This window comes from Ochotona curzoniae, unplaced genomic scaffold, assembly GCF_017591425.1.
Source record: "Ochotona curzoniae isolate NIBS_2020 unplaced genomic scaffold, NIBS_Ocur_1.0 contig_1014, whole genome shotgun sequence".
Lineage (NCBI taxonomy): Eukaryota > Metazoa > Chordata > Mammalia > Lagomorpha > Ochotonidae > Ochotona > Ochotona curzoniae.
Genome location: NW_024464920.1, coordinates 3,380,197 through 3,402,046, shown reverse-complemented (window position 1 = coordinate 3,402,046; position 21,850 = coordinate 3,380,197). Strand labels below are relative to the sequence as shown.

The window sequence follows — 21,850 nt, the reverse complement described above, 5'->3', positions numbered from 1 at the left end:
GCCGCGAGGTGCTGGGGGCGGGGCAGGCACGCCACAGCATCCAGCAGGTTGGTCAGGCTGCGAGGCGCCCCGCCCTCCCGCAGTAATGAGCACTGTGCGACAGGTGTTTGCTTTTCAGTCGCCAACCTGCCCTGGCAGCGACAGGAGCCCACAGCCCACCGCCACCACCCGTCTGAGTCTCGCTCGCTCGCCCCTGGGCCCTGCCGCTTGCCGGGCCGGGGTGCGCCATGGCCTGCCGCTCCTGCGTCGTTGGTTTCAACAGCGACTGTGAGGTGACCTCGGCAGGCAGCCCCCGGCCTGGAACCTCAGGATGGAGCCGATACGGGGACTCCGGGCTGGGGTTCAGCTCCCGCAGCCTCACGGGCTGCTGGCCAACCGGCACCATGCCGCAGGTGACCGTGAACCCCAGCCTGCTGGTGCCCCTGGACCTCAAGGTCGACCCAGCCGTCCAGCAGCAGAAGAACCAGGAAAAGGAGGAGATGAAAGTGCTTAATGACAAATTCGCCTCCCTCATTGGCAAGGTGAGCTGCAGCAAGGACTGGAGTGGGGTCCGGAGCCTCAGCCCAGGGCTGCCTGGCACCCCCGGAGGCAGGTGGCTAGGCTCTGCCTTCCAAAGCTTGAGTCGGGGGCCCCGCCCCTGCCCGCAGCCAATGACAAAGCTGCTAACCTGGGCAGCGTGAAGATGCCAGGCAGGGGGCAACTGGCCAGCCTCAGAGGCTGTTTGGGTAAGAACGCGCCAGTGTGAGCTGGAGGCGTGAGAGGGGGGAGATCGCCCACCCACCACCCCCAATGTGAGGACCAAGGAGGAACCTGTGTGCCCATGACCTGCTAAGGTTTGGAACTCAAAGCAGCCCTGCTCAGAAGTCGCAGTGGGGCCCCAGGAGGTGTGGGGCTGCAGTGGAGGCAGGGAGGGTGGGAGAGTGGAGAAGCTTCTGGTCCACGTTAGGCTGTCTCAAACTCCCCCTTGAAGCATAGGGACCGAGTCCCGGCACCCCAACCCTTACATGTCCTGCACTCCCTCCTATCCGGGGCCTGCAACCAGCCACAGGGCACCTATGTCCATCTCTTTCCCCGACCAAGGGTCGCCACTGCTGCTGCCTGCCTGCTTCATGCCAAGCCTTATGCAGGCACTGCTACGAAAGCAGACAGCTTCCTGCATCTCAGCCAGTGTGCCTGTTCCTCCTGGAGGGGGTGGGGAGGAGAGACTTATGCAGGGCAGTGGGAGGAGGAGGGCAACAGGCCCTAGCCTCTGTGGCAGGTAGCAACCCGCAGGGCAACACTGCCATAACTCTTACTTCCCCTACCACCACCACCACCAACCCCTGTGCACGTGAGAAAACCCAGGCCCACAGAGGTTAGCCGCCCAGCAAGCAGCACGGTCTGGATCTGAACTTGCATCTCTGAGGTGGACACTGCCCTCTGCCTATGCCAAGATGGGAATCTTTGTCTCCATGCTGAGGGTGCCCAGGCTGGGGTGGAGGAGGCAGGCAGAGTGGGAAAATGAGTGTGTGCAGAGAACACACCTGGCTTTGATTCACTCCAAGGGAGACCTGCCGTGTCTTCCAGCTCAGGTGGTGGGTGGCTTTGCTCCCTACGCTGCCAATGTTGGTATCAGTCTGGGCCACTTGCCACGGTACTGGGGCCCAGTGCTGGGGCCCAGTGCTGGGGCCCGGTGCTGGGGCCCCGGAGCAGGCACAGGGAGGAGACCCTCAGGGCGGGACTCAGGGAGCCATGGTTACCAGCCTGTTAGGGGCCATAGCCCCAGGAGCTCCACAGAGCCCCAACTCCATGGGGGGGGGGGGGCTTTGTTAGCCCCTATCCCTCTGCATCTAGGCTGTGAGAGCCCTAAGGGATAGGAGGTGGGGAGCAGGAAGGGAAGGGGGAGCGGGCAGACAGCCAGCAGCCAATGTGAAATCTGCAGCAGCATGATGGCTGCTCCATAGCTGAGCAACCTCAAGGAAACCACCCAACCTCTCTGGGCCTGAACACATTTGGCTGGAATGTGCTTGTGGGAATGGAATGGGGTCGTTTGGGAAAAGCAGCTAGGACACTGCTGGTCTGTGGTGTCTTGTGGCACTCCTTGGCTACTGAATACATCAAAATAATTAGACAGCAACTCAGGGAAATCCTCCTTAAACCCCATTAGCCACCTCCAAGCAGGAACCTGGGAGGGGAGGTCCCTGGTGGGTGGGCGCACAGCACAGGTGTGAGATGCATGGCCAGTGCAGGGAGCGGGTTCTGGACTAAGAGAGCCGAGGGACAGGGTGACCCAGCTCCAGCATACCCTCCTCTGGGCTTGGAGACATCAGGGAACACCCAGGAGGAGGGGAGGAAGACGCAGGAAGGGACATGGGGAGAGATTCAAGAGGAGGGAGACTCTGAAGCAGTTCCTCCCCCCAGCAGCTGTGCCTCCTTGGGCAAGACACCCTCTCTGTGCCTTGGTTTCCACCACTCTGCTATGCTCTGTGGTGCCAGGACTCGGAGTGAGGGATGGGGAACTGCAAAGGAAGGCAAGCAGGACTGGGAGAGGGCCGTGCCCAGGGCGGCTGCAGGGCTGACAAGAGGAAGGACAGTACAAGGTGGGGCAGGGCAGACTGTAGCAGGGGAGCCTTGAAGAAGAGGGGGGGGGCGGGGGGAAACACCAGCCCTTGCAGGCCAGCCTAGGGGGCTCCCTAGGGAACGGAGCTGAGGCCCCTCCCCAGGGAATCTACCTTGCATGGCCCAGAGGGGCGCCCTGGAGACCTAGGGGCCTGGACCCTCCCAGAAGGACGGCTTCCTCCTTGCCTCAGTGGCCAGGGGTTGCGGTTTGGCCCACTCAGTTTGTCCTACAAAAACTCTGTCACTCCCACAGGACTCTGGCCTGGGCAGGCCAATACCACCAAGTCAGTCCTGGGCCTCCAGGCCTCAGTTTATTCATCTGTAAAATGGGGAGACAGATGAGGCAGACATGGGCTCCTCGTCCAGTGGCGGTTGCAGCATCTAAGGCAGGGGCTCCGGCCAGAGCAGAGAGGAGGAGAAGGGGAGAGGAACGGCAGCTTAGCAACCATTCTGCACCTCTCCGGGTACAGGATTCACTGGGTTTTTGTTCCAAGAGGGAGGAACCTGAAGGGGGCGCTGCTCCTAGTGTCCCAAGACCATAAGTGCCATGCGACTGGACCAGCTGCCCAAAGCCACATCATCAGGTTAAGCGCTGTAGCACACACACACAGAATCGAGGTTAGACTATGGGAAGAACTTCCCAGTGTGAAGGCTTTGCTGTTGCTCTTAGTTGAGGAAGGAACCTCCCATCTCTCTTCTCACCCCACCCTCAGTGTAAACATGGGGTTCTGCTTGTCAAAACAGGGGCGAGGTGGGGTGAGCGGAGGCCTCCCCCTGCAACGCTCCCTCTTGAACACAAAGCAGGGCACCCTTCCTTCGGACTTCCCTTCCTACTGAACCCGCCTGGCTGCAAGTGATGGCAGCCAACAGGAAGCCCTAAGGGGGCTGGCAGGCCCACAGACAGATGCCAGCATCCTTGCTATGAATATCACAGGGGGCTTCCCAGGTTCAACAACCTATCTGGGGGGAGACCCCCTTCCCGGCACCCACTTGAGGAGGCACAAAGTAAACAGGGGCCCATGTGGGAAGCTTGGCCAGCAGGAGGCCCCGGGCAGGTCATCTGCCCACCGTGTCACTCACCCCCATTGCCAATGCACAGGGCACTAGCCCAGAAGGCTGCCATTCCAGCTGCTGCTCCAGGCACAGATGCCCACTGGAAGCCTGGCCAGGGCGGGAAAGAGGCGCAATCGCTCCGCTGTGGCTGCAGGGAACACCTGTGGCTCAGTGGCCTAGCATCCTAACGACAAGCCCCAGCCCTCCCTTCTTACTGCAGCGGCTACCACGGCCTGGGGAGCCAAGGGGCAGAGGACTCAGCCTGTCTGTGGCTCGGGACACACAGAGGGCACCTTGGTACCAAAGAGGTGGGGGTGAATCTCAGGCTCTGAATGCGCCAACAGGGCTTCCTATAGCGGGCGGTGCTAGGAGTTACAGGTGGGGACAGAGGGATGGTGTGAGGAAGAACTGCTGAGGGAGGCTGGGGTGCATGGGGGACCCTGACTGCCACAGGAGCCCCTGCACAAGGAGAGGCGTATGGGGGAGACAGAGCAGGAGAGAGGCAGTACCCAAAAGGCAAAGCAAGCCCAGGTTGGGCCACTGGGAGTCCCACAAGGGGCCCAACCCCAGATACGGAGCCCACGGAGCACCCCAGATTCCAGGGGCCAGTTGCCTGCGTCCTAGGCCTGGCTCTGCCTCATGCTAATTTTACCACTGTGGGCAAGTTCTTTGCTGCTGCTCGCGCGACTTGGTCGTGTATAAAACACGGGTTGATGTTGACACGAGTGGCTGCAGGGATTGACTGGAGCTAAAGGTGACAAGCATGTACAGCCAGGCCCGCACACAGTTGGCGTCACATGAGTGTTTGCTACCTACCGTCACTGCACCAAAGCAGCTCACAGGTTCTTCCCCCTGACAGACTTCAGGGCTTGTTCTAGCTATGTAAACTGAGGCTCCAGTGGTGAAAACGGGGGTTTGGGGAGGAAAACTCCTCACTTGAGTGCTAAGTGGACCCCGAGTTCTCCAAAGGCAGCGCGAGATCAGATTTGTTGAGGCCAGAAGCGAGCAGATGCACCTGCGACAGCCCTTGTCCCTGGAGTCCCCCATCCTTACTCAGCCCAGACAAACAGCCGTGGAGCCATGGAGCCATGGAGAGCCTGCCAGGCACTCCTGCACCCTGGGCCCCCCTCCCTCAGCCCGCAGGCCGGGCCTTCCCCTAGAAAGCCCTGCTGATTGGCTCTGCCTGTCAGAGCCTCTGCTAGTTTGGCACCTGTAGAGGATCGGTGTGTCACGGGAGGTGCACTCCCAGCACAGAGTCCCGGGTGGACGTGCACAGATGAGCTGCCCACTCCCAGGAAGGCCCCCAGCGGGGCACACCTGCGGGTCCCCATCTGACCCACTCAACGCCCTCCTACTCTCCCAGGTGCAGGCCCTGGAGCAGCGCAACCAGCTGCTGGAAACACGCTGGAGCTTTCTACAGGGCCAGGACCCCACCACGTTCGATCTTGGCCACCACTACGAGGAGTACCAGGGCCGGCTGCAGGACGAGCTGCGTGCGGTGAGCCAAGAGCGGGTCCAGCTGGAGGCCAATCTGCTGCAGGTGCTGGAAAAGGTCGAGGAGTTTCGAATCAGGTAGGGGCATCTGGGGGTAGGGCGAGACTGGGAGCCTGAGGGTGTAAGCAGGGGCACCCAGCAGTCCTGGGGCAGAAGGCACCCAAGCCTGAGAAAGAAAGACGCCCAATCAAAGTAATTCTATCAAGACCTAGGCATACGCCAGATGCTGCGTACAGGCACAACACCATGGTGGAAGGCACATGGCCATGAACCCGCGGCCACAGCCTCCAAGAGACCCCTTTAGCACAGTCGGTCTCCGTGCTCTGCAAGCTGCATCCCCTTCCTCGCGAACTTGTAAACACGCTGGGTCCTGCCCACACGCCTGCCTGGCAGGGAAATTATGTCACCGCAGCTGGAACAACACAGAGGATCCTTGCTGGGGACGTGGCTTGCAATTTTCATCTTGATTGAGCTGGAAGGCAGAGAGACATCCAGGGTGCCATGAAGGTCCAGAAGAGGTAGATTTCATGGGAATAAAGAAGTGTCCTCTTGAGGTGACCACATGCCTGGACATGAAGGGAACCAGCAATTAAAGAGAAAAGGAAAAGACAGCTCTGGGGGGCAGGCAGAGAAGTGGGGCGGGCGGGGGCAAGGGCAGCATACGGCTGAGTCCTGGCCCTCACACACACCTTGCACCAGGTGCTTCATGTCCGCACTGCTCCCACAAGAAGGGCAGTGGTGGCTGGGTTCCAAGGAGAAAGTGGGCAGCTCCCGCTCGGGGCCTGGAGATGTCAAGTAGCAGCCTTCTCCCACCCTGGAGGACTGGTGTTCCCAGCGCACGGCAGGGCCTTGCCACAGGTTTGCGGCACTGACTGGGACAGGCTGGGCAGGTGTGTGAGGGCTGGGGCCGTAGCTCAGTTTGCACATCCCCTCTCTGGGAGCCCTGCCCGCCCTGATCTCAAGTTCCCCAGTGCCTGACCATGACCCGGACAAGGAAAATCAAGTCAGCTCACCTGATTCCTCATCCCTTAAAGGTCTTTGGCCATCAAAGGGCTGAATGGGGCGGGGGGGGGGGGGGGAACGGGGACTCCTGGGTCGTCCTTTTATGGAGAAGTAACCGAGCCCAGAGAGGGTAGGGCTGGTCCTTAGTCACACAGCCAGGCACGCTACGTCCCACCCCGAACCTCCTCGGCCAGCCACCCGCCCAGCCAGATCACTTTGCCACTGCTAGCTCTGTGCAAATGCCACACATTGTTCTCACCTGGCTCCGCCCATTCGCCTGGCTTGCTGCCTGCCTGCTGGTTGGCTTCACTTGCCAGAGGCTGGGGGCCTCTCTTCCCCTCTTCCCCTTCTCTGGCTAGGCTGGAGGCTCCACCATCTCCCCTACCACCGCCCCCAGCTGGGCCCCCCCCAGGGGCTGGGAGACGCCCCAGGGCGGAGCCCTGCCAAGGAGGGACTGCCAGGCCCCCCACAGGGAGGGTGGATGAGATCAGTCTCCCAGAAATAAACAAAGTGGGGAAGGGAGTCCCTGGGAGGGCATTGGAGGAACCCAAAGAGGCCTCAAGGCTGTCGGAGTACCCCGTAGCCGCCATAGCTGGCAGAGCCAAGGATGGTATTGGAAGGGTGGGGCATCGTGTGGGTAGCAGGGACCCCATGAATGGGCTGGCCTAACCCCACAGTGGAGCAAGGCCAATACAGATGCCCAGCCAGGGCAGGCTGTTTGCCTAAAGTCACACAGCAAATGACTCAGGCATGCCACTGGCAGTTGTGCAAGCCATTCAGTGAGTTACAGCATGGTCAGAGAGGTTCAAGGCCTAGCTGTCCGCAGCCCACTCCCACCACCACCCCTGGGCAGGCTGCTGTGATGATGGGGGCTGGTGTGGGGTGAGGGGTCCTGTGGTTCCACACCCTGGCCCAGCCCCCCCACTGTTCTCCACCTTCCCCCCCTGCAGGTTGAGGGGGGTGGGGAGCCCCAGTCCCAGGCCAGGGGTTCCCCTCCTAAGGCTTTTCAAGGGGCAGCAGGCCCCCACACAAGTAAAAAAATGAGGGCATCTGATGAGGAAGGCAGGAAGAGTGCCAACCTGAGATCAGAGCGGACAGACAGCGAAGGGCGAGGAGGGGGCTGGGCACTTGGTGGGACTCTGCCGTTCAGACAGGAAGACAGAAGAAGATGGCACCCAGGCCTGCACAGGGCGGCCCCCTGCCACCACCACAATTGCTGGGGTCGGCCATCCCCAAGGGTTGGTGCTCAGTGTGCACAGCATCAGAAGCCACGGCAGTGGGGGAGAGCGCCAAGCTGCAGAGAACACCACGCATCACCGTGGGGGCCACGAGCCTCAGCCGACTGCCTCCCCAAGTCCCAGACATGCATGGGGGCTCACTGAGGCCTCTCAGAAAGGAAGCCAGGATTGTGCACCCCACGCAGGGCTCCCAAGCCCCTCCCCATAAAAGATGACGCCCCTCTCCCAACCCACAGTCTACAGATGCAGGCTTGCTGAGGGGTGCACCTGCCCTGGCATTCGCCCTCCAGCCACAGCACCCCCTCACCGCAAGCTCAGCATCTCCCCAGCACCCCCACAGCCCTCAGCGACCGGCGGAAGCCAGGCACAGTCAGGCAACAGGGAAGGTGTGCTCCAGAGGGCAGAGGGACGCGGTCCCTACTGCTGTGAGGTCAGGACCCAGGGCGGGCCAGCGGCTGTAATTAGGGCTGCCAGTGATTAAGGCATTCTTGGAGAGGAGGGAGGGAAACGCAAGGCAGGGAACCCCCATGGCTGTCAAGGCCAGCAGACACCCCACCCCCACCCCGTGAAGCCAAACAGCATCTTGAGTGTGAAGCCTGGGACCTGGGGGTCCAGCCCCTACCCCCCACCACCACACACACATCATCCCATCAAGTAATGTCCTTGACCCAAAGGCCTTGAGTAAAGAACTGGCCAGACGGGGAAGGAAGCTGCCAAACTTTACTATGCAATATGGCTGTGTGCATCCGAGGTGGGCTTCAGCACACACACACACACACACACATACACACACACACACACACGAGAAGGGAGGAAAGTAGCGTTCCTCAACACCTTATAGGTCTGCCAGGAAACCCCAAGCTCTTCTTACTGTCCCTTACGAGGGAACCAGCTGGGACAAGGTCCGTCTTAGCAAAGCAAGGAGAAGGAGGGACAGGGCAGGGAAGGCTGGGAGGAGGGAAAAGGTGAACTGTGAGTAGCAATAGCCAAGCCCAGCTTGCCTGAATCTGAGGAACAGGAGGGCAGAGGTAGGGACAACATGAACAAGCAGAGTGATGAGTGTAAACACTGTACAATCCGGGGAGGCTTCCTGGAAGAGGCATATGTAGGCAAGAAAAGATAGGAGAGGAAAGAGGGGCTGAGCAGGAGGGGGTGAGGACAGGGGGCCAGCGTCAGGTGTCACAGCAGAGGAGCGCCCCTGCACAAAGGAAGAAAGGGCTACTCTCTTCACTGGCCCCAGGCCCCAGGTGGGGTGGCAGAAGCAGTGAGCCCCACCCAGGATAGGTCAGCAGGCCCCTCTGCCCTCCTCACCCCACGTCCTGCTGAGCCACCTACCACCCTGCTTCTCCCACCCAGGTATGAAGAGGAGATTTCCAAGCGCACAGACCTGGAGTTCACCTTTGTCCAGCTGAAGAAGGTAGCGTCAGCCCGCCCCAAGGTTCCTCCCACAGGGCCCCGGGCCCTGTCCCTCAGGGCCGCCTGCTGTCCTTTATACCCGTGCCAGCCGGCCTCAGAGGCTCGTCTCCAGAGCCAGCAGACAGCCCTGGCCACAGGCCACTCCCTTCCCAGGCCCCCATCGCCTCTGGGAGCCACACCCACTCTTACTCCATCGCTCTATCCATACTCATCCCATCTCCCCAACCCTAGGACCTGGACACGGAATGTCTGCGACGGACCGAGCTGGAGACCAAGCTCAAAGGCCTGCAGGGCTTCATGGAGCTGATGAGGACCATCTATGAGCAAGTATGTGACATAGAGCCGTTGTCCTGTGTAGCTCGGGGCTGACCCCACCACAGGCAAGGAAGCATCGAGTCGGGCCAGGGGAGGGTGTGCGGAGAGAAGGCATGGAACCTGTAGTACTCACGATGTCCTAAGCATCCTGCTGCCCACAATCCCACATATCACCTTGGACTCATTTTGTGGCAGCAGGTGCACCAGGCAGGGAGTGGGAGCCTGGCCTCAGCCCAGGAGCTTCAAGCAGCCATAGTGATGGCTCCAGTCTCTCTCTCTGTAACCCCTTAGAGGTCCTCGCGGCCGGGAGGAGGGGAAGGCTGTGGCCATGGCAGGTACCACTGCACAGAGAACACATGGGCAGGCAGGCACACCGTCCACACCAGCCCAGCTCCCTGCAAAGCTGCCTGTCTCAAGCCAAGCCCTCCACAGCCAAGCAAGCCCACGGGGAGGCAGGCAGGGTTCCAGCCAGGGAACCGTGCCCATCAGCTTGCTGTGAGAGGTATGGAGGGGTGCGGTCAAGGCAGACATCAGTGCGGCCAGTGTTTCTGAAGCCACCCTTGACCCCGCTCATGGACACAGAGACTGGCTAGCCCTACCCACCTCTCCACTTCTAGCACCCGAGACCATGGACTTGACCTGCAGAGAGAGGGGGGTGTTACACTGAACTGGTTAGGAAAGAGTGACAAGAGCCAGGTCTCTGGGTTCTCAGAACAGGTGCAATATTTTGTCCAGCTATGTTCACTCCTCTTTGATTGGACGGGAGGATGTGGGGTTGACCTCACCAGAGGCACTGGGACCTTTGAAAGCAGCCAGGTGACAGAAAAGGCCACCCCAGCCCTTGGCTACAAAACCTCTGCACCCCAATGAGTCTATACCAGCGCTGTATCCTAGAACCATGAGCCACAGATGGGAATTGAAGCTTTCTGGCTGTCCCATTTCTTTTACGGAGAGACAGGTCCAGAGAGAGCTGTCATCGGCTGTCCCCCAATGCCCACAGTAACAGACCAGGCTAGTATCAAATCCAGGAACCAGGAATTCAACTTGGGTCTCCCATGTGGGAGCCCAATATCCTGAGCCATCAACACTGCCTTTTAGGGTCTGTGCCAGCAGGGAGCTGGAGTCCAGAGCTCAAGTCGGGTATTGAACCCAGGCACCCCAATGTGGGATGTAGGCATCTTAACCACTGGGCTAAACGCCCACCCCTACCTGCCACATTTGCTTAAAAAAAAAATAGGAGAGAGGGTAATATTTAACCATGCATATTGTTTAGCCCAATTTATTCAAAACAAATACAAATTCAAATACAAAAACAAAATACAACTTCCAGCTTCAGCATCTTCACCAGTTACTGGCTGAAATTACTTGCTTCTGTCTTTGTCATTAGACAGATGGCAGAGAGAGCGAGACAGACAGAGCTCTCATCCATTGGTTCATTTCTCAAATGCCCACAGCAGCTGCTGAGGCTGGGCCAGGCTGAAGCCAGGAGCCCAGAACTTGATCGAGAGCCACACATGCGTGGCAAAGACCCAAGTGCTTGAGCCATCACCTGCTGCCTCCCACAGGAGCAGGAAGACAGCCAGGCCTCACGCAGAAGCCCTCTCCGCTCTGGGATGAGGGTGTGAACCAGCAGCCTCGCCGCCAGGCAAATGGCCAGCCCCCTTACTGTTTACTGTGCACCTGCTAAATTCTGGGCTAATCTCAGTTAATCCCCACAACCCCACGAAGCAGGAGTGATGAAAACAGCACTGAGTTTTGAGCAATTGACTGCGTGAACGCTGGCTCCGTAACTCGGTATACTGGGACAGGTTCTTTGAAACCTTCCTGTTTCCGTTTCCTCACCTGTATAGTGGACAGAATACCAGTGCCTGCCTCACCAGGCTGTTGGGGGACTTTGTACTGCTAGCATCTCCTAAAGCATTGAGAACTGCGACTGGCATAGGGTGGGAGCTATATAAACCCTCGCTGTTTCTGGGTTTCCAATTATACCCATTTCACAGATGAGAAAGCTTGACAACCTGACGGAGCTGGGATGGGGGTGATGTCTGGTGCCATCAGCTGCTGCATTCCGCTAGCCAGCATTCAGGAGCCCATTAGAGTCCCCTTCTGACACAGGAAATGCCGCAGGAGTTGGTCACATAAGCCCCAGCCTGCTCTGTGTCCTGGCTCCTAAGGAAAGCCCCAAGCTGCATCCCAGTGTCCCTCTGGACAACTTGCTATTGCCCGATGAGGCCCGAACTTGCATGTGCCCTGAGAATTCTCTGGAGGATGCCCCACAACACATCAACCAGGAAACCACGAAGTGGCAACTCTAAAGTGGTCCCTAGCCATGCCAGCTCCAGGTGGAGATGGCAGTGTTGTTCCTGGGGGCAGCAGGGATAAGGACCATGGTCCCATGTGATGCTGGAGGGAGTCAGGGCTGCACCTGCTTCTGTTAAGTTCACGTACCATCCAGCCAGGATGCCCTAATGGGAGACCCCCCCCAGCCGGGATGCCCTAATGGGAAACCCCCAAAGGGCCTATCAGCCCCAGAGTAGAAGCCTGCTGCCCCCAGAGGGGCTCTGAATGCCCACCACCACTGCGCAGTTTCCCTTCCTTGCCAGCAGGCAATAGCCCGTGCGACAACCATCATCTTGTACCCGCCGCTCCAAGGTACACGGGCCACTGGAGGAGGCAGAAACCAGAGCATCCGCTGTGAGCGTGCAGGTAGACGTAGGTTCAGGAGGGGTCCCACGTCAGGAGCTGAGATCAGGGAGCCGTCCCAAACCAGGCAGCTGGACTTGGGTCTGAGGAGGCCTCCAGAACCAGCAGCCCCATTCTCGGGGTCCAGGTGCACCCATGAAGTCCACGGTGCGAGACAGCCAGCACGAGATAGGGAGTCAGAGGTGAGAGGAGATTTGGTACCAGGCCGTTTCAAAGCTATGCGGGTAGGAAAGGAAACATTGATGGGGCCGTATTTAACGAAGTGCAAGCCAGTCAGCCAGCTGGGCCCACCGACCACAATCTGATGGTTTAAACAGGGTCAAGAGGTGGGCTTCTGAGCCAGCAGGTGCAGGGCACAGGTGCTGTCCCAACCCTAGCAGCAAGGCCCTTGCCAGACCCCATGCCCACCAGCCTCCCTCTCTGCCTCCAGCCCTCTCTATGACTGATTCACCCCTTCTACAAGGCTGGCAGGGGCAGGTCTGTTGACCTCTCAGCCTCCCTCCCATGCTGGGGCCGCAAAGGCCCCAGGGCTATTAATCAATAAGAAAAGACCCCTTTTGCAGGTTTTGACGAGAGCACTGAAGCCAGGGGCTGCCAGGAGACCAGCCAACAGGGCTGGAAGGACAAACCATCCAGCTCCTGGCCCAGCCCTGCCACCTCCTGTGGCCTGGGGAGAGGGGCTGGCTACCTGGTGATCCCCAGAGAGGTAGAGGACTTCACTTGGCACTAGTCTGTAGGGCCACCCACCCCCATCTCTCTGGGAACATGGCATGAGCCCTTCCTCCTCTGGGACATACCAGGCCTGGGAGTGGCAGGAGCGGGGGTGGTGGAGGGAAGTCCTGGGACCCTGCCCTCCCTCAGCCCACGCCCAGCCCTGAGCCTCCCACATCTGTGCTGCACCAGGAGCTGAAGGACCTGACCGCCCAAGTGAAGGATGTGTCGGTGACCCTGGACATGAACAGTCGCTGCCACATTGACCTGAGCGGCATCGTGGAGGAGGTGAAGGCGCAATATGACGCCATCGCTGCCCGCAGCCTGGAGGAGGCTGAGGCGCACTCGCGAAGCCAGGTGGGGACCTGATGGCACAGCCAATGGCAGGAGGAGCTGCCTGGTGCCACGCTCTGGGGCCGCAGGAAGGGCTGTGGCCAGTAGCACCCCACATAGCTGCCGATCAGCATCCATGATTCTCAGAGGGGGCTGCACAGGGGCGGCTGAGAGCGTGGGACAGGGGGAACCCACGCTGTGCCCGATAACAGCACCAGGCCAGGTGGAGCACAACCCCAGGAGTTCACCTAGGCCATGGCGAGGTTAAGAAAGAAACAGGTCTGTGTGAGAGTGGTGGGGTACACAGGGGGAGCTGGGGGCGAGGAGGGGCCTCCCTCACCACCGCTGCCCTTCGCCCTCCCTCCATGGCTGACCCTGCAGCTGGAAGAGCGGGCGGCCCGCTCAGCAGAGTTCGGGAACAGCCTGCAGAGCAGCCGCTGCGAGATTGCTGCCCTCAACGTGCACATCCAGAAACTCCGCTCCCAGATCCTTTCCGCCAAGAGCCACGTGAGCACCTGCAGGACCCTACTGGGCAGGGGTGGGCAGGAAGGAAAGCAGCCTGGAGCGGCTGCCTCACGCAGCCTGGTCACCTCACACCTCCAAACTTTGGTTTCCTAACCTGTGAGATGGGATGGGAACAAGCCCCACCCCCAAGGCGGTAATGGAGGTCACGGGAGCCGTGTTCAGCAAAAGGCTTGGTAGCCACACAGAGAGAAGGCAGTGGAGGCCCCTGGAGCTGGCATCTGGCCGGGGCCCGGCAATGGCAACTGGCCAAGGACCCCCCACAGAGGCTCGAGCCCTTCCTCCACTCTTGGCAGGATGTGCATTTGGGTCTGGCACCATTGCCACAACCAAGCAAAGCCACTGCTTCGTACTCCTCACCACACCCATGGGGGGGACAGAGGCGATCCCTGGCCCGCCCTGACCAGCGCCCTCCCTGACTCCCCTCTCTGTGCTCCTACGGGCTGCAGTGCCTAAAACTAGAAGAGAACATCAAGGCGGCCGAGGAGCAAGGGGAGCTGGCCTTCCAGGACGCCAAGGGCAAGCTGGCCCAGCTGGAGGCCGCCCTGCAGCAGGCCAAGCAGGACATGGCTCGGCAGCTGCGAGACTACCAGGAGCTCATGAACACCAAGCTGGCCCTGGACATCGAGATCGCCACCTACAGGAAGCTGGTGGAAGGCGAGGAGAGCAGGTGCCTGGCAGGGTTGGGGAGGGGGGAAGTGCGGAGCTGGGCAGGCCTGTGTCCCATTCTGGCTTGGCCACTTACGCACTGGGATCTTGCCCCGGCACGTTGGATGCTCCAGTTTGCTCATCTTAGCAGGGCTCTCCAGCGATACGAGGGAGGGCTGGCCCGTGTTGCTTTTGCTCACTGATGAGAAGCGTGTTTGCAGAGAAGAGAGAAGGGAGCTCAGAGAGGCCAGGCAGGCTGGCCAGGGCCACACAGCAGGGCAACCTCCTAGCGCTTTCCACTTGCCAGCCCTTGAGGCTTGGTCCCTGAGGGTGTTAGAGCCCCAGGCCCCCTGCACCTCCCACCATGCCCCTGTCTTCCCTCAATTCCTCCCCAGAATGGACCTGCCCTCAGCTGCCGTGATCAGCTCAGTGCAGTCCAGATCCAGAGCAGGTAAGTCGGTGCTCCTCAGGGAACACCCCACGAGGAGGAGCGGGAGGAGGCGTGGTGACCCTGAAAGTGTCCCTGGCTGCTAACCTGTAGCACTTTCTCTTCCCCCACCCTCCCTGTGCCCAGCAGCTGCCTCCAAGTCGGGAGTCTCCAAGGGCCCCACCCGGAAGAAGAAGAACGGCAGGGGCCATGTGATTAAGATCACGGAGATGTCGGAGAAGTACCTCTCGCAGGAGTCGGAGGTCTCTGAGTAGGGTGGCCGGAGCCCTGGCTCCCAGGTCACTCCTGCTGCAGCGAGAGGGACTTCAGCTGGACCTAAGAAAGCAGCCAGAAGGGGCCACAACCTGACCCTGTGCTGATGGCAGGAGGTCTGGGGCTGCTTGGCTGTGGGCTGAGGGAGGCACGGCACCCCCACCCCAGGGACCACCGCCCCCCACCCCCTGCCACTGCATTGCTTCTCACTGTCTGGGGGCCAGAGGCTCTCCCGACTGCGTGCACTGGAACTTGGGGTCTCAGGCTCTCACTCTGCCTCGGGGCTCCCGCACAGCGCCTTTGGCGTACCTGCCCCACGCTTGCCCTGGACTCGCTCAGCTCCAGCCTTGCCTGGCCTGCTGCCTGGGAGCAAGTCGCCCACCCACATATCACCACCCTGACCTCTGGCTTTTGCACCACCTGGGCTCCCCAGACACCTGACAGTATTAGGGGAGGTGGGCACAGGGGGTGTCTGTGACCTCAGGCCAACCTGGACTTCACGTCTCCTCCTCGCTCTGGGGGTCCCTTCCAAGAGACCATAGCCAGACCTGGGCATGTTACACCCAGCCAGCTCTAAGCACCTTCTCTAAAAGCTCTTCTTGCCGTGTCCCATTCCTGGGACAGTTCAAAACCAGGCAGGGAAATCAGACCCTCCCTCCAAGTCCCAACAGGTCTCCCAAGGCCCTCCCCTCTTCCAGCCCCCACCAGAACACCCAGCTTTGGGGCAACCTCACACCTGCCATGAAGCCCCAGGTTGCTGTCTATCCCTTCCAGGAGCCCAGGGTTGAGGCAACACTTCCCAGCCTTCCCCACTCCTGCACAGCTGCTCTCCCTGCCTCCAGCGGGCCATGAAGACAGCATAGGTCCCCACCAGGCCAAGTGTCAGAGCCCTTGAATCCCAGCAGCGGAGCAGGTGCTGTGGCCAGCAGGAAGCCTGGATGGGCAGGGGAGACCCCACTGCTGCCTCCTCCTGTCTCCCGCCCCATCCTCCTTCCCCTTCCTCCCCCAGGCTTTCCCATTATTATCTCCCACCCCGGGCTGGGGAGACCCCTGGCCCCTGCTCCCCAAGACCTCCTCCTCCTCCTAGTGGGCTACTGAGTCTCAGGCCAGAGGGGACCCAGCTCACCCCCAAAGTTCCAAAAAAGGGTGCTGACTGCTGCTTTTTCTCGGGCTACTTCTGGGCTTCCAGGGGCACCTGGCCCTTGGTGGGGATAGAAGAGATGTAAAGTATATATTATTTTTTCATAACTTATGTGGCTTTAACTTATTGCTTCCCTTCCTGGTCCTATATGCTCCATGCTGCAAGTACTATCTGAACATGTAAGTCAGACCCTAGCCAGCCCCCATCACCCAGCTGACTGGCGGGCTGGGGGGCCACACTCCTCCATCCCCCCACCGCCCCTGCCTTAGGGGTCAACAATAAAGTGTTGAGATTTGTCTGAAGATCAAGCTGTGGGTCTGGTTTCATCTCCGCTGTGAGATGGGTGAGCAGACCACCCTCATACCCTGAACAGTCACATGGATCTCATAACATCAGGGCTTCTCCAGTGATGGGGAAAGGGGTAGCCAGGCTAAGGTGTCCCTCCTGTAGACTCCAGCAGCTGCTGAGACGGATGTGCCCAGGAGGCACAGCATCCACAGGGTGTCCCCCAATGCTGGCGGGGCTCCCTCCCCAGCACCCCTGCCCAAACCAGAGCCCAATCCTGCCAGGTGAAGTTGTAGATCAACGCTTCAGGACCCACTCTTACTTCAGGCCCAGCTCAGTGCGCTCAGCCGCCATGACGAGCAGACGCTCATGGCAGCCAGTCCAAGATCACAGACACTGACCCGGTCCAGTCACCCCGGCCTCCGTGCCCAGGGCAGAAATGGATCCTGTCACAGGCGCCAGGAGACCGAGGCTGGAAGCTCACAGACCGAATTCCTCCATCCTCCTGAGGACCCCGAAACGCAGGAGAGACTCATGGGTAAATCACGCCCCCACCCGAGAAAGACCGCCAGCTGAGACAGGCTCCAGCCGCCCCTCGGTCTACGCCTGTTGTCCAAACAGGGACAACGCAGCCAGGAATACGATGTCACGTGTGTCACCTCCCTCCTCCGAGCATGATGCTGATCACCTCCCCGCTTCTGGCACTCCCCACCTTCCTCCACTCTCACGCCACAATGTCAGCATGCCAACATCACAAATGCCCCTCCAAGTCTTATTGGCAGCTTTCTTTTGTTTCCTGTGCAACGTTTTGATTATCACATGGTTAAAACAGTCCTATTTTCTTTTTAAGATTTGTTTTTATATTTGAATGGGAGGAGAGCGCGACGAGGAAGAGCATGCTTTTCCATCCACTAGTTCACTTTCCAAGTGGCTGCAACGGCCGAAGCTGATCCTCCCTCGACCTCCATCCGGGTCTCCCACATGGGCGGCTGCTGCATCGGAAGTGGAGCAGCCAGGACTTGAACCGGCATTCAGATGCGAGCCACAGTTTAGCATACTGCAGCACCACAACACAGCCCCAAAACAGTTTTTATCTTTGACTCACACGTTGTTTTTAGAAACTGATGACCCACAAGGCGGACATTCATTTCACAAACATGCGTGGGCCCCACATGCTTAGCCTGGGCCCAGCCCTGCCCTAGGCAGTTGGGAGCCAGGTCAAGAAACCCAACAAGTACCTCTGTGTCTTCCTCTCGCTCGCCCAGCTCTGCTTTGGCAGGATTTCGTGGCCTCCTCTGGGCTCCCCATCCCTGACCCCTAGACAGCCAGAAATGCCCATTCTACCCCCAGGGCTTTGCACGGGAGCCCTGGCCCATGGCAAGTACTCAGTAAACAGACTGAATCAACGAGTGTCCCTCCCACCAAGACTTCCAAGCCGGAAAATCTCATGAAATCAAGGCATGGCCATGATCTCTGGGTCCCCGGGAGGCGACAACACGGGACCTTGGCACACGCAGGCAGCCCCTTGGCACATCCAGAAGGGATGATGGCGGGGTTCTCCATCGAGGCAGACTGTGTCCACCCTTCCCAGCCAGCAAGTCCGGAGGGGTCTGACTGCCCCAGTCCTTGATCTCCAGCCCCCACTCCAGCCCTCTGCAGCGGTTCAGTGAATATGGAGCCAGTGGCTGAGGCAACAAAAAGAAGATCCTGCGGCTTGTGGCTGGGGCCTGCCCAGCAGGTGCAAGGGAGAGCGGTCGGCTTGTTTGCCTGCAAGCTTTTGTTTTTTGCCTGTGGCTACCGGCCACAGGGACAGAGCACAGAACCACCAGACCCAAACCTTGGCGAGGAGGTTCCAGGAAGGGAAGGGGAAGAGGACCCAAGGGGCTGGTGCCCAGACTGAATTCAAGGGCAGACCGCAAAGGGTTTGGGGGCCCCAACCAGCCAGGGCCCTTGCGGCTCCAGAGAAACCTTCCTTCTGGAGGGACCGAGGCTCCTGTGTGTCAGGGGTCAACCGCACAACTTCCATTCCTGCTCTACCTGGGCTGAGGGGAGAAAAATCAATAACTAGAGCCACATACAGGGACGCTGCATGGGCCGATGAGGCAGGCCGGAGCTGGCACAAGAAGAGACACAGGGCTAGCTCGAGCCCCCATCCCTGTGGACCACAGAGCAACTGAGAGAGCTGCCCTGAGAGGACCTCCAGAGGAAGGGACATTATGGTTTGCAAAGAAGAGACTTGGGGGAAGGGTATGGGGGAACAGAGTTGGTCAGGCCCCAAGCTGGGGATGCAAGGGGCTGCATGGGGAGCAGGGAACTTGCGTTGCAAGGGAGGACCTGTGTGAGAGCAACATGGATGCCCTCACCAGGGACCAGAGGGGGACCATGCACGCAGTGGTGCTTACTAAATGCTGTTCCCTGAATGAGGCCATGGGTGGCCGGGACCATGGCCCCAAAGTGTTTTGAGCACCTGTGAGGCACTGCCCCTCGTTGAAAGGAAGCAGGGGACACAGGACAAGACAGGGCCTAGTTCCCAAAGTGGCCCAGGGTACAGCTCGGACGCCCCATTGTGCCTCAGTTCCCCTCTGCGGGGGGCCAGCTCCGTGCTCTGGGACCCTGGACAAGTCATCTGAACTGTCATTCACCTGTCAAAGGCAGGTCTTCAAAGTGCCCAGGAAGAACACACACTCTACTGCAGCCATGCTTGGGTACCACATAAACTTATCTTTTAAAAACACTGCTTGGGCCTGGTGGCGTGGCCTAGTGGCTAAAGTCCTCGCCTTGAACACGCCCCAGGATCCCATATAGGCGCCGGTTCTAATCCCAGCAGCTCCACTTCCCATCCAGCTCCCTGCTTGTGGCCTGGGAAAGCAGTTGAGGACGGCCCAAAGCTTTGGGACCCTGCACCCATGTGGGAGACCCAGAAGAAGTTCCTGGATTCTGGCTTCGGATCGGCATAGCATTGGCTGTTGCGCTCACTTGGGGAGTGAATCATCGGACGGAAGATCTTCTTCTCTGTCTCTCCTCCTCTCTGTATATCTGACTTTGTAATGAAAATAAATAAATCTTAAAAAGAAAAAAAAAAGCTACTGTTTGTATATAAGAGATAGAACTCTCACCTACTTCTACAGGCCAGGCCTGGGCAAGGCCAAAGCAGGTGGCTGGCAGGGAGGAACTCCATGCTGGTCTCCCACATGGCTGGCAGGGGCCTCAACTGCCTGAGCCATCACTGCTGCCTCCCAGGGCCCCTCATGGGCAGGAAGCTGGATTCAGGAGGCAGGCCCCAGGCATGGAACCCAGGCCTTCCATCCGACCTGGGACCCGGGCGGCCTATGAGCTGCAACCTTAACCACTGGGCCACCTGCCCACCCCTGTACTTACATGCAAGTCCTATTTTGTGTGTGTGTTTGCATGCATCCTAGGTTTCTGGTCTTAGAAACAGCACCTGCTTGCCCCCTTGGTGGCCAAGCTTTGAAGCTGTGATGCATGAGTGAAGAATCTAGCACTGTGCCATTGTACACAGCAAGGGCTTTGTAATAACAGCAGGAGTAGGCGCACCTGCCTTCAAAGCCATTTCCGCTCTGCCCAGTGCAGCGGGAGCCTGCCCTCCCACCACCACCACTGCCAAGCCCCGGGCCTGGCCCAAGCACTCTGACCGAAGCACCACGTCTGCCCCAGAAGCCAGGGCTCAGGGGTCTGCTGAGAGGCGCTGCACCTCACAGGGCAGAAGGGAAGTGGCCTCGCCCGACTCCCTCCCTTCTGGGGCCAACCGCCCCAGCTGCATTCCTTCAGGGACAGATCAGTCCTGCTATGGCTGCTGACCCTGTGGCAACCACTGCCCTCTGCTGGCCATAACCAGACTGGCATGCTCCTCTAGGGAGAGGAGGAAAGATGGAGCAGGGGAGGCAACCAGGACTGGGTCTCACACACACACACACACACACACACACACACACACACACACACACACACGACTCAAACGGCAGGCCTGGAGTGGCTGTTGGGTTTATCAGTTAAGAGTCAGAGCTGTGTCAGAGCAGGTTATACCAGTTCAAGCCCCAGCTGCTCCACTTCCCATCCAGCTCCCTGCTAACGCACCTAGGAAAGCAGTGGGTCCCAGCTCCCCCTGTGGGAGACCTGCAAGAATATCCTGGCTCTTGGCTTTGGAACTTCCCAGCTCCAGGCATGGCAGCCAATTGGGGAGTGAACCAGCAGACGAAAGATCTTTCCCTTGCTCTCGCTCTAGTTCTGCCTTTGAAATAAACACGTCTTTAAAATAAAAATAAAAATAGATGGTCCCCAAGTCCTGTGTTCCATATTTCAGCCTGACTCAGCCCGGGGATTTGCAGGCATTTGGAAAGTAAATCAGAACAGCTCCACTTCCCACTCATCTCCACTGCTAAGGCATCCGGAGAAGCAGCAGAGCGTGGCCTAAGTCCTTCACGTTCCTTACCCCGGAGACCTGGAAGAAGGTTCTGGCTCCGAGATTTGGACCAGCCCAGCTTCAGACTCTGTGACTACCTGGGGAGTGAAGCAGCAGTTAGAAGATCTCTCTCTCTCTCTCTCTTTCTCTCTCTGGCCTCTGCAACTGCCCTGCCCATACCCCTCGGAACCTGTACATATCTAGGGACACTCACTGCTTGCTTACACGGCTCACTGATCTCCAGGAAGCCCCCTCCATGGACCAGCTCAGGAAGGACAGCCCAGGCCACAGCCCCTCAGCTCACTCAGCTTCCAAGAGAGGAGCCAGAGACCATCCTTGCCCGTCCTCAGCTCCCAGCACCCAGCAGTCACACACCAGGCAGGTAAACAGCCGCCCACACCCTGCCCTTGAGCAGGTTATGCACCCTCCCCCCACCCCGTGTGAGGTGGAGGAGGGGGCTGTGGGAGGGGCAGAAGGCCAGGGAGGCCCAGGGCCATTGCACTCGACAATCCCTGAGCACCAGAACGGCCTCTTGGTGCCAACTGCCCTGTTGTCGTTCACTTTGCAATCAGAGAAGGAGGGGGACCGCAGGGCAAGGCCTCCATGTTGCTGGGTCCTGGGACCCCTCCTCCCCCTCCACGGGTGTCAGCTCTGATGCCACCATGCATGGGTGCCTGGCTCTTCCCATGCCCCACCCCCACCCAGCCTTGCAGAGGGCCCACCTGTAAACAGGGATCTGAAGGAGAGGGGACTCCAGAGCAGCGTGTGTCCTGGCTTGAGTGACAGGACCTGGAGCGCCCTCTCCCACACCCCGCCTCAGCCCTGCCCGAGCCCCAAGTGTGCAGTCTGTCTGGCTCGGAGGTCCTGGCCTCCCCACCTGCCTGCAGGGGCGCCAGGGCCAGCTCGGTGCCTGCACCCTCCCCTGGACGTCAGCTTGGGCTCCCTCACCACCCTGCGCGCCGGCCTGCACCATCCGCAGGCTCCGAGCGCCCCCTGCTGTCCACGGCCGCGACCTGCCGCTCCTCCGCGCTCTGCCCAAAGGGCCGGCCAGGACGCAATGCCCAGAGCCGGAGCTGGACCTCGCCGCTCTCTCGCCACCTGTGACCCCCAGAGAAGACTTAAGCACCCCCACCTCATCCTCTCGTTTCTTTCAAGGATCGGCATGATGGTCCGGCCCACAGATATGGGGACAGGAACCCCCACACACCCTCAGCTGGTGCTGGGCCACCTCCCTCCACCACGGTTGCAAGCTTTCTAGGCTTTGTGGGCTG

The 21,850-nt window shown here is 59.6% G+C and overlaps 1 protein-coding gene across 1 annotated transcript; it reads left to right on the top strand.

The window, feature by feature from the left end:
* The first annotated feature begins 227 nt into the window (after nucleotides 1–227).
* Nucleotides 228–14,735, top strand: KRT80 (keratin 80). Its single transcript, XM_040988846.1, has 9 exons — nucleotides 228–521; nucleotides 5,015–5,223; nucleotides 8,742–8,802; nucleotides 9,033–9,128; nucleotides 12,723–12,887; nucleotides 13,245–13,370; nucleotides 13,835–14,055; nucleotides 14,429–14,484; nucleotides 14,611–14,735. Exons 1-9 carry the CDS (start codon nucleotides 228–230, stop codon nucleotides 14,733–14,735), a joined length of 1,353 nt encoding a protein of 450 aa, XP_040844780.1.
* The last annotated feature ends 7,115 nt before the right edge of the window (nucleotides 14,736–21,850 follow it).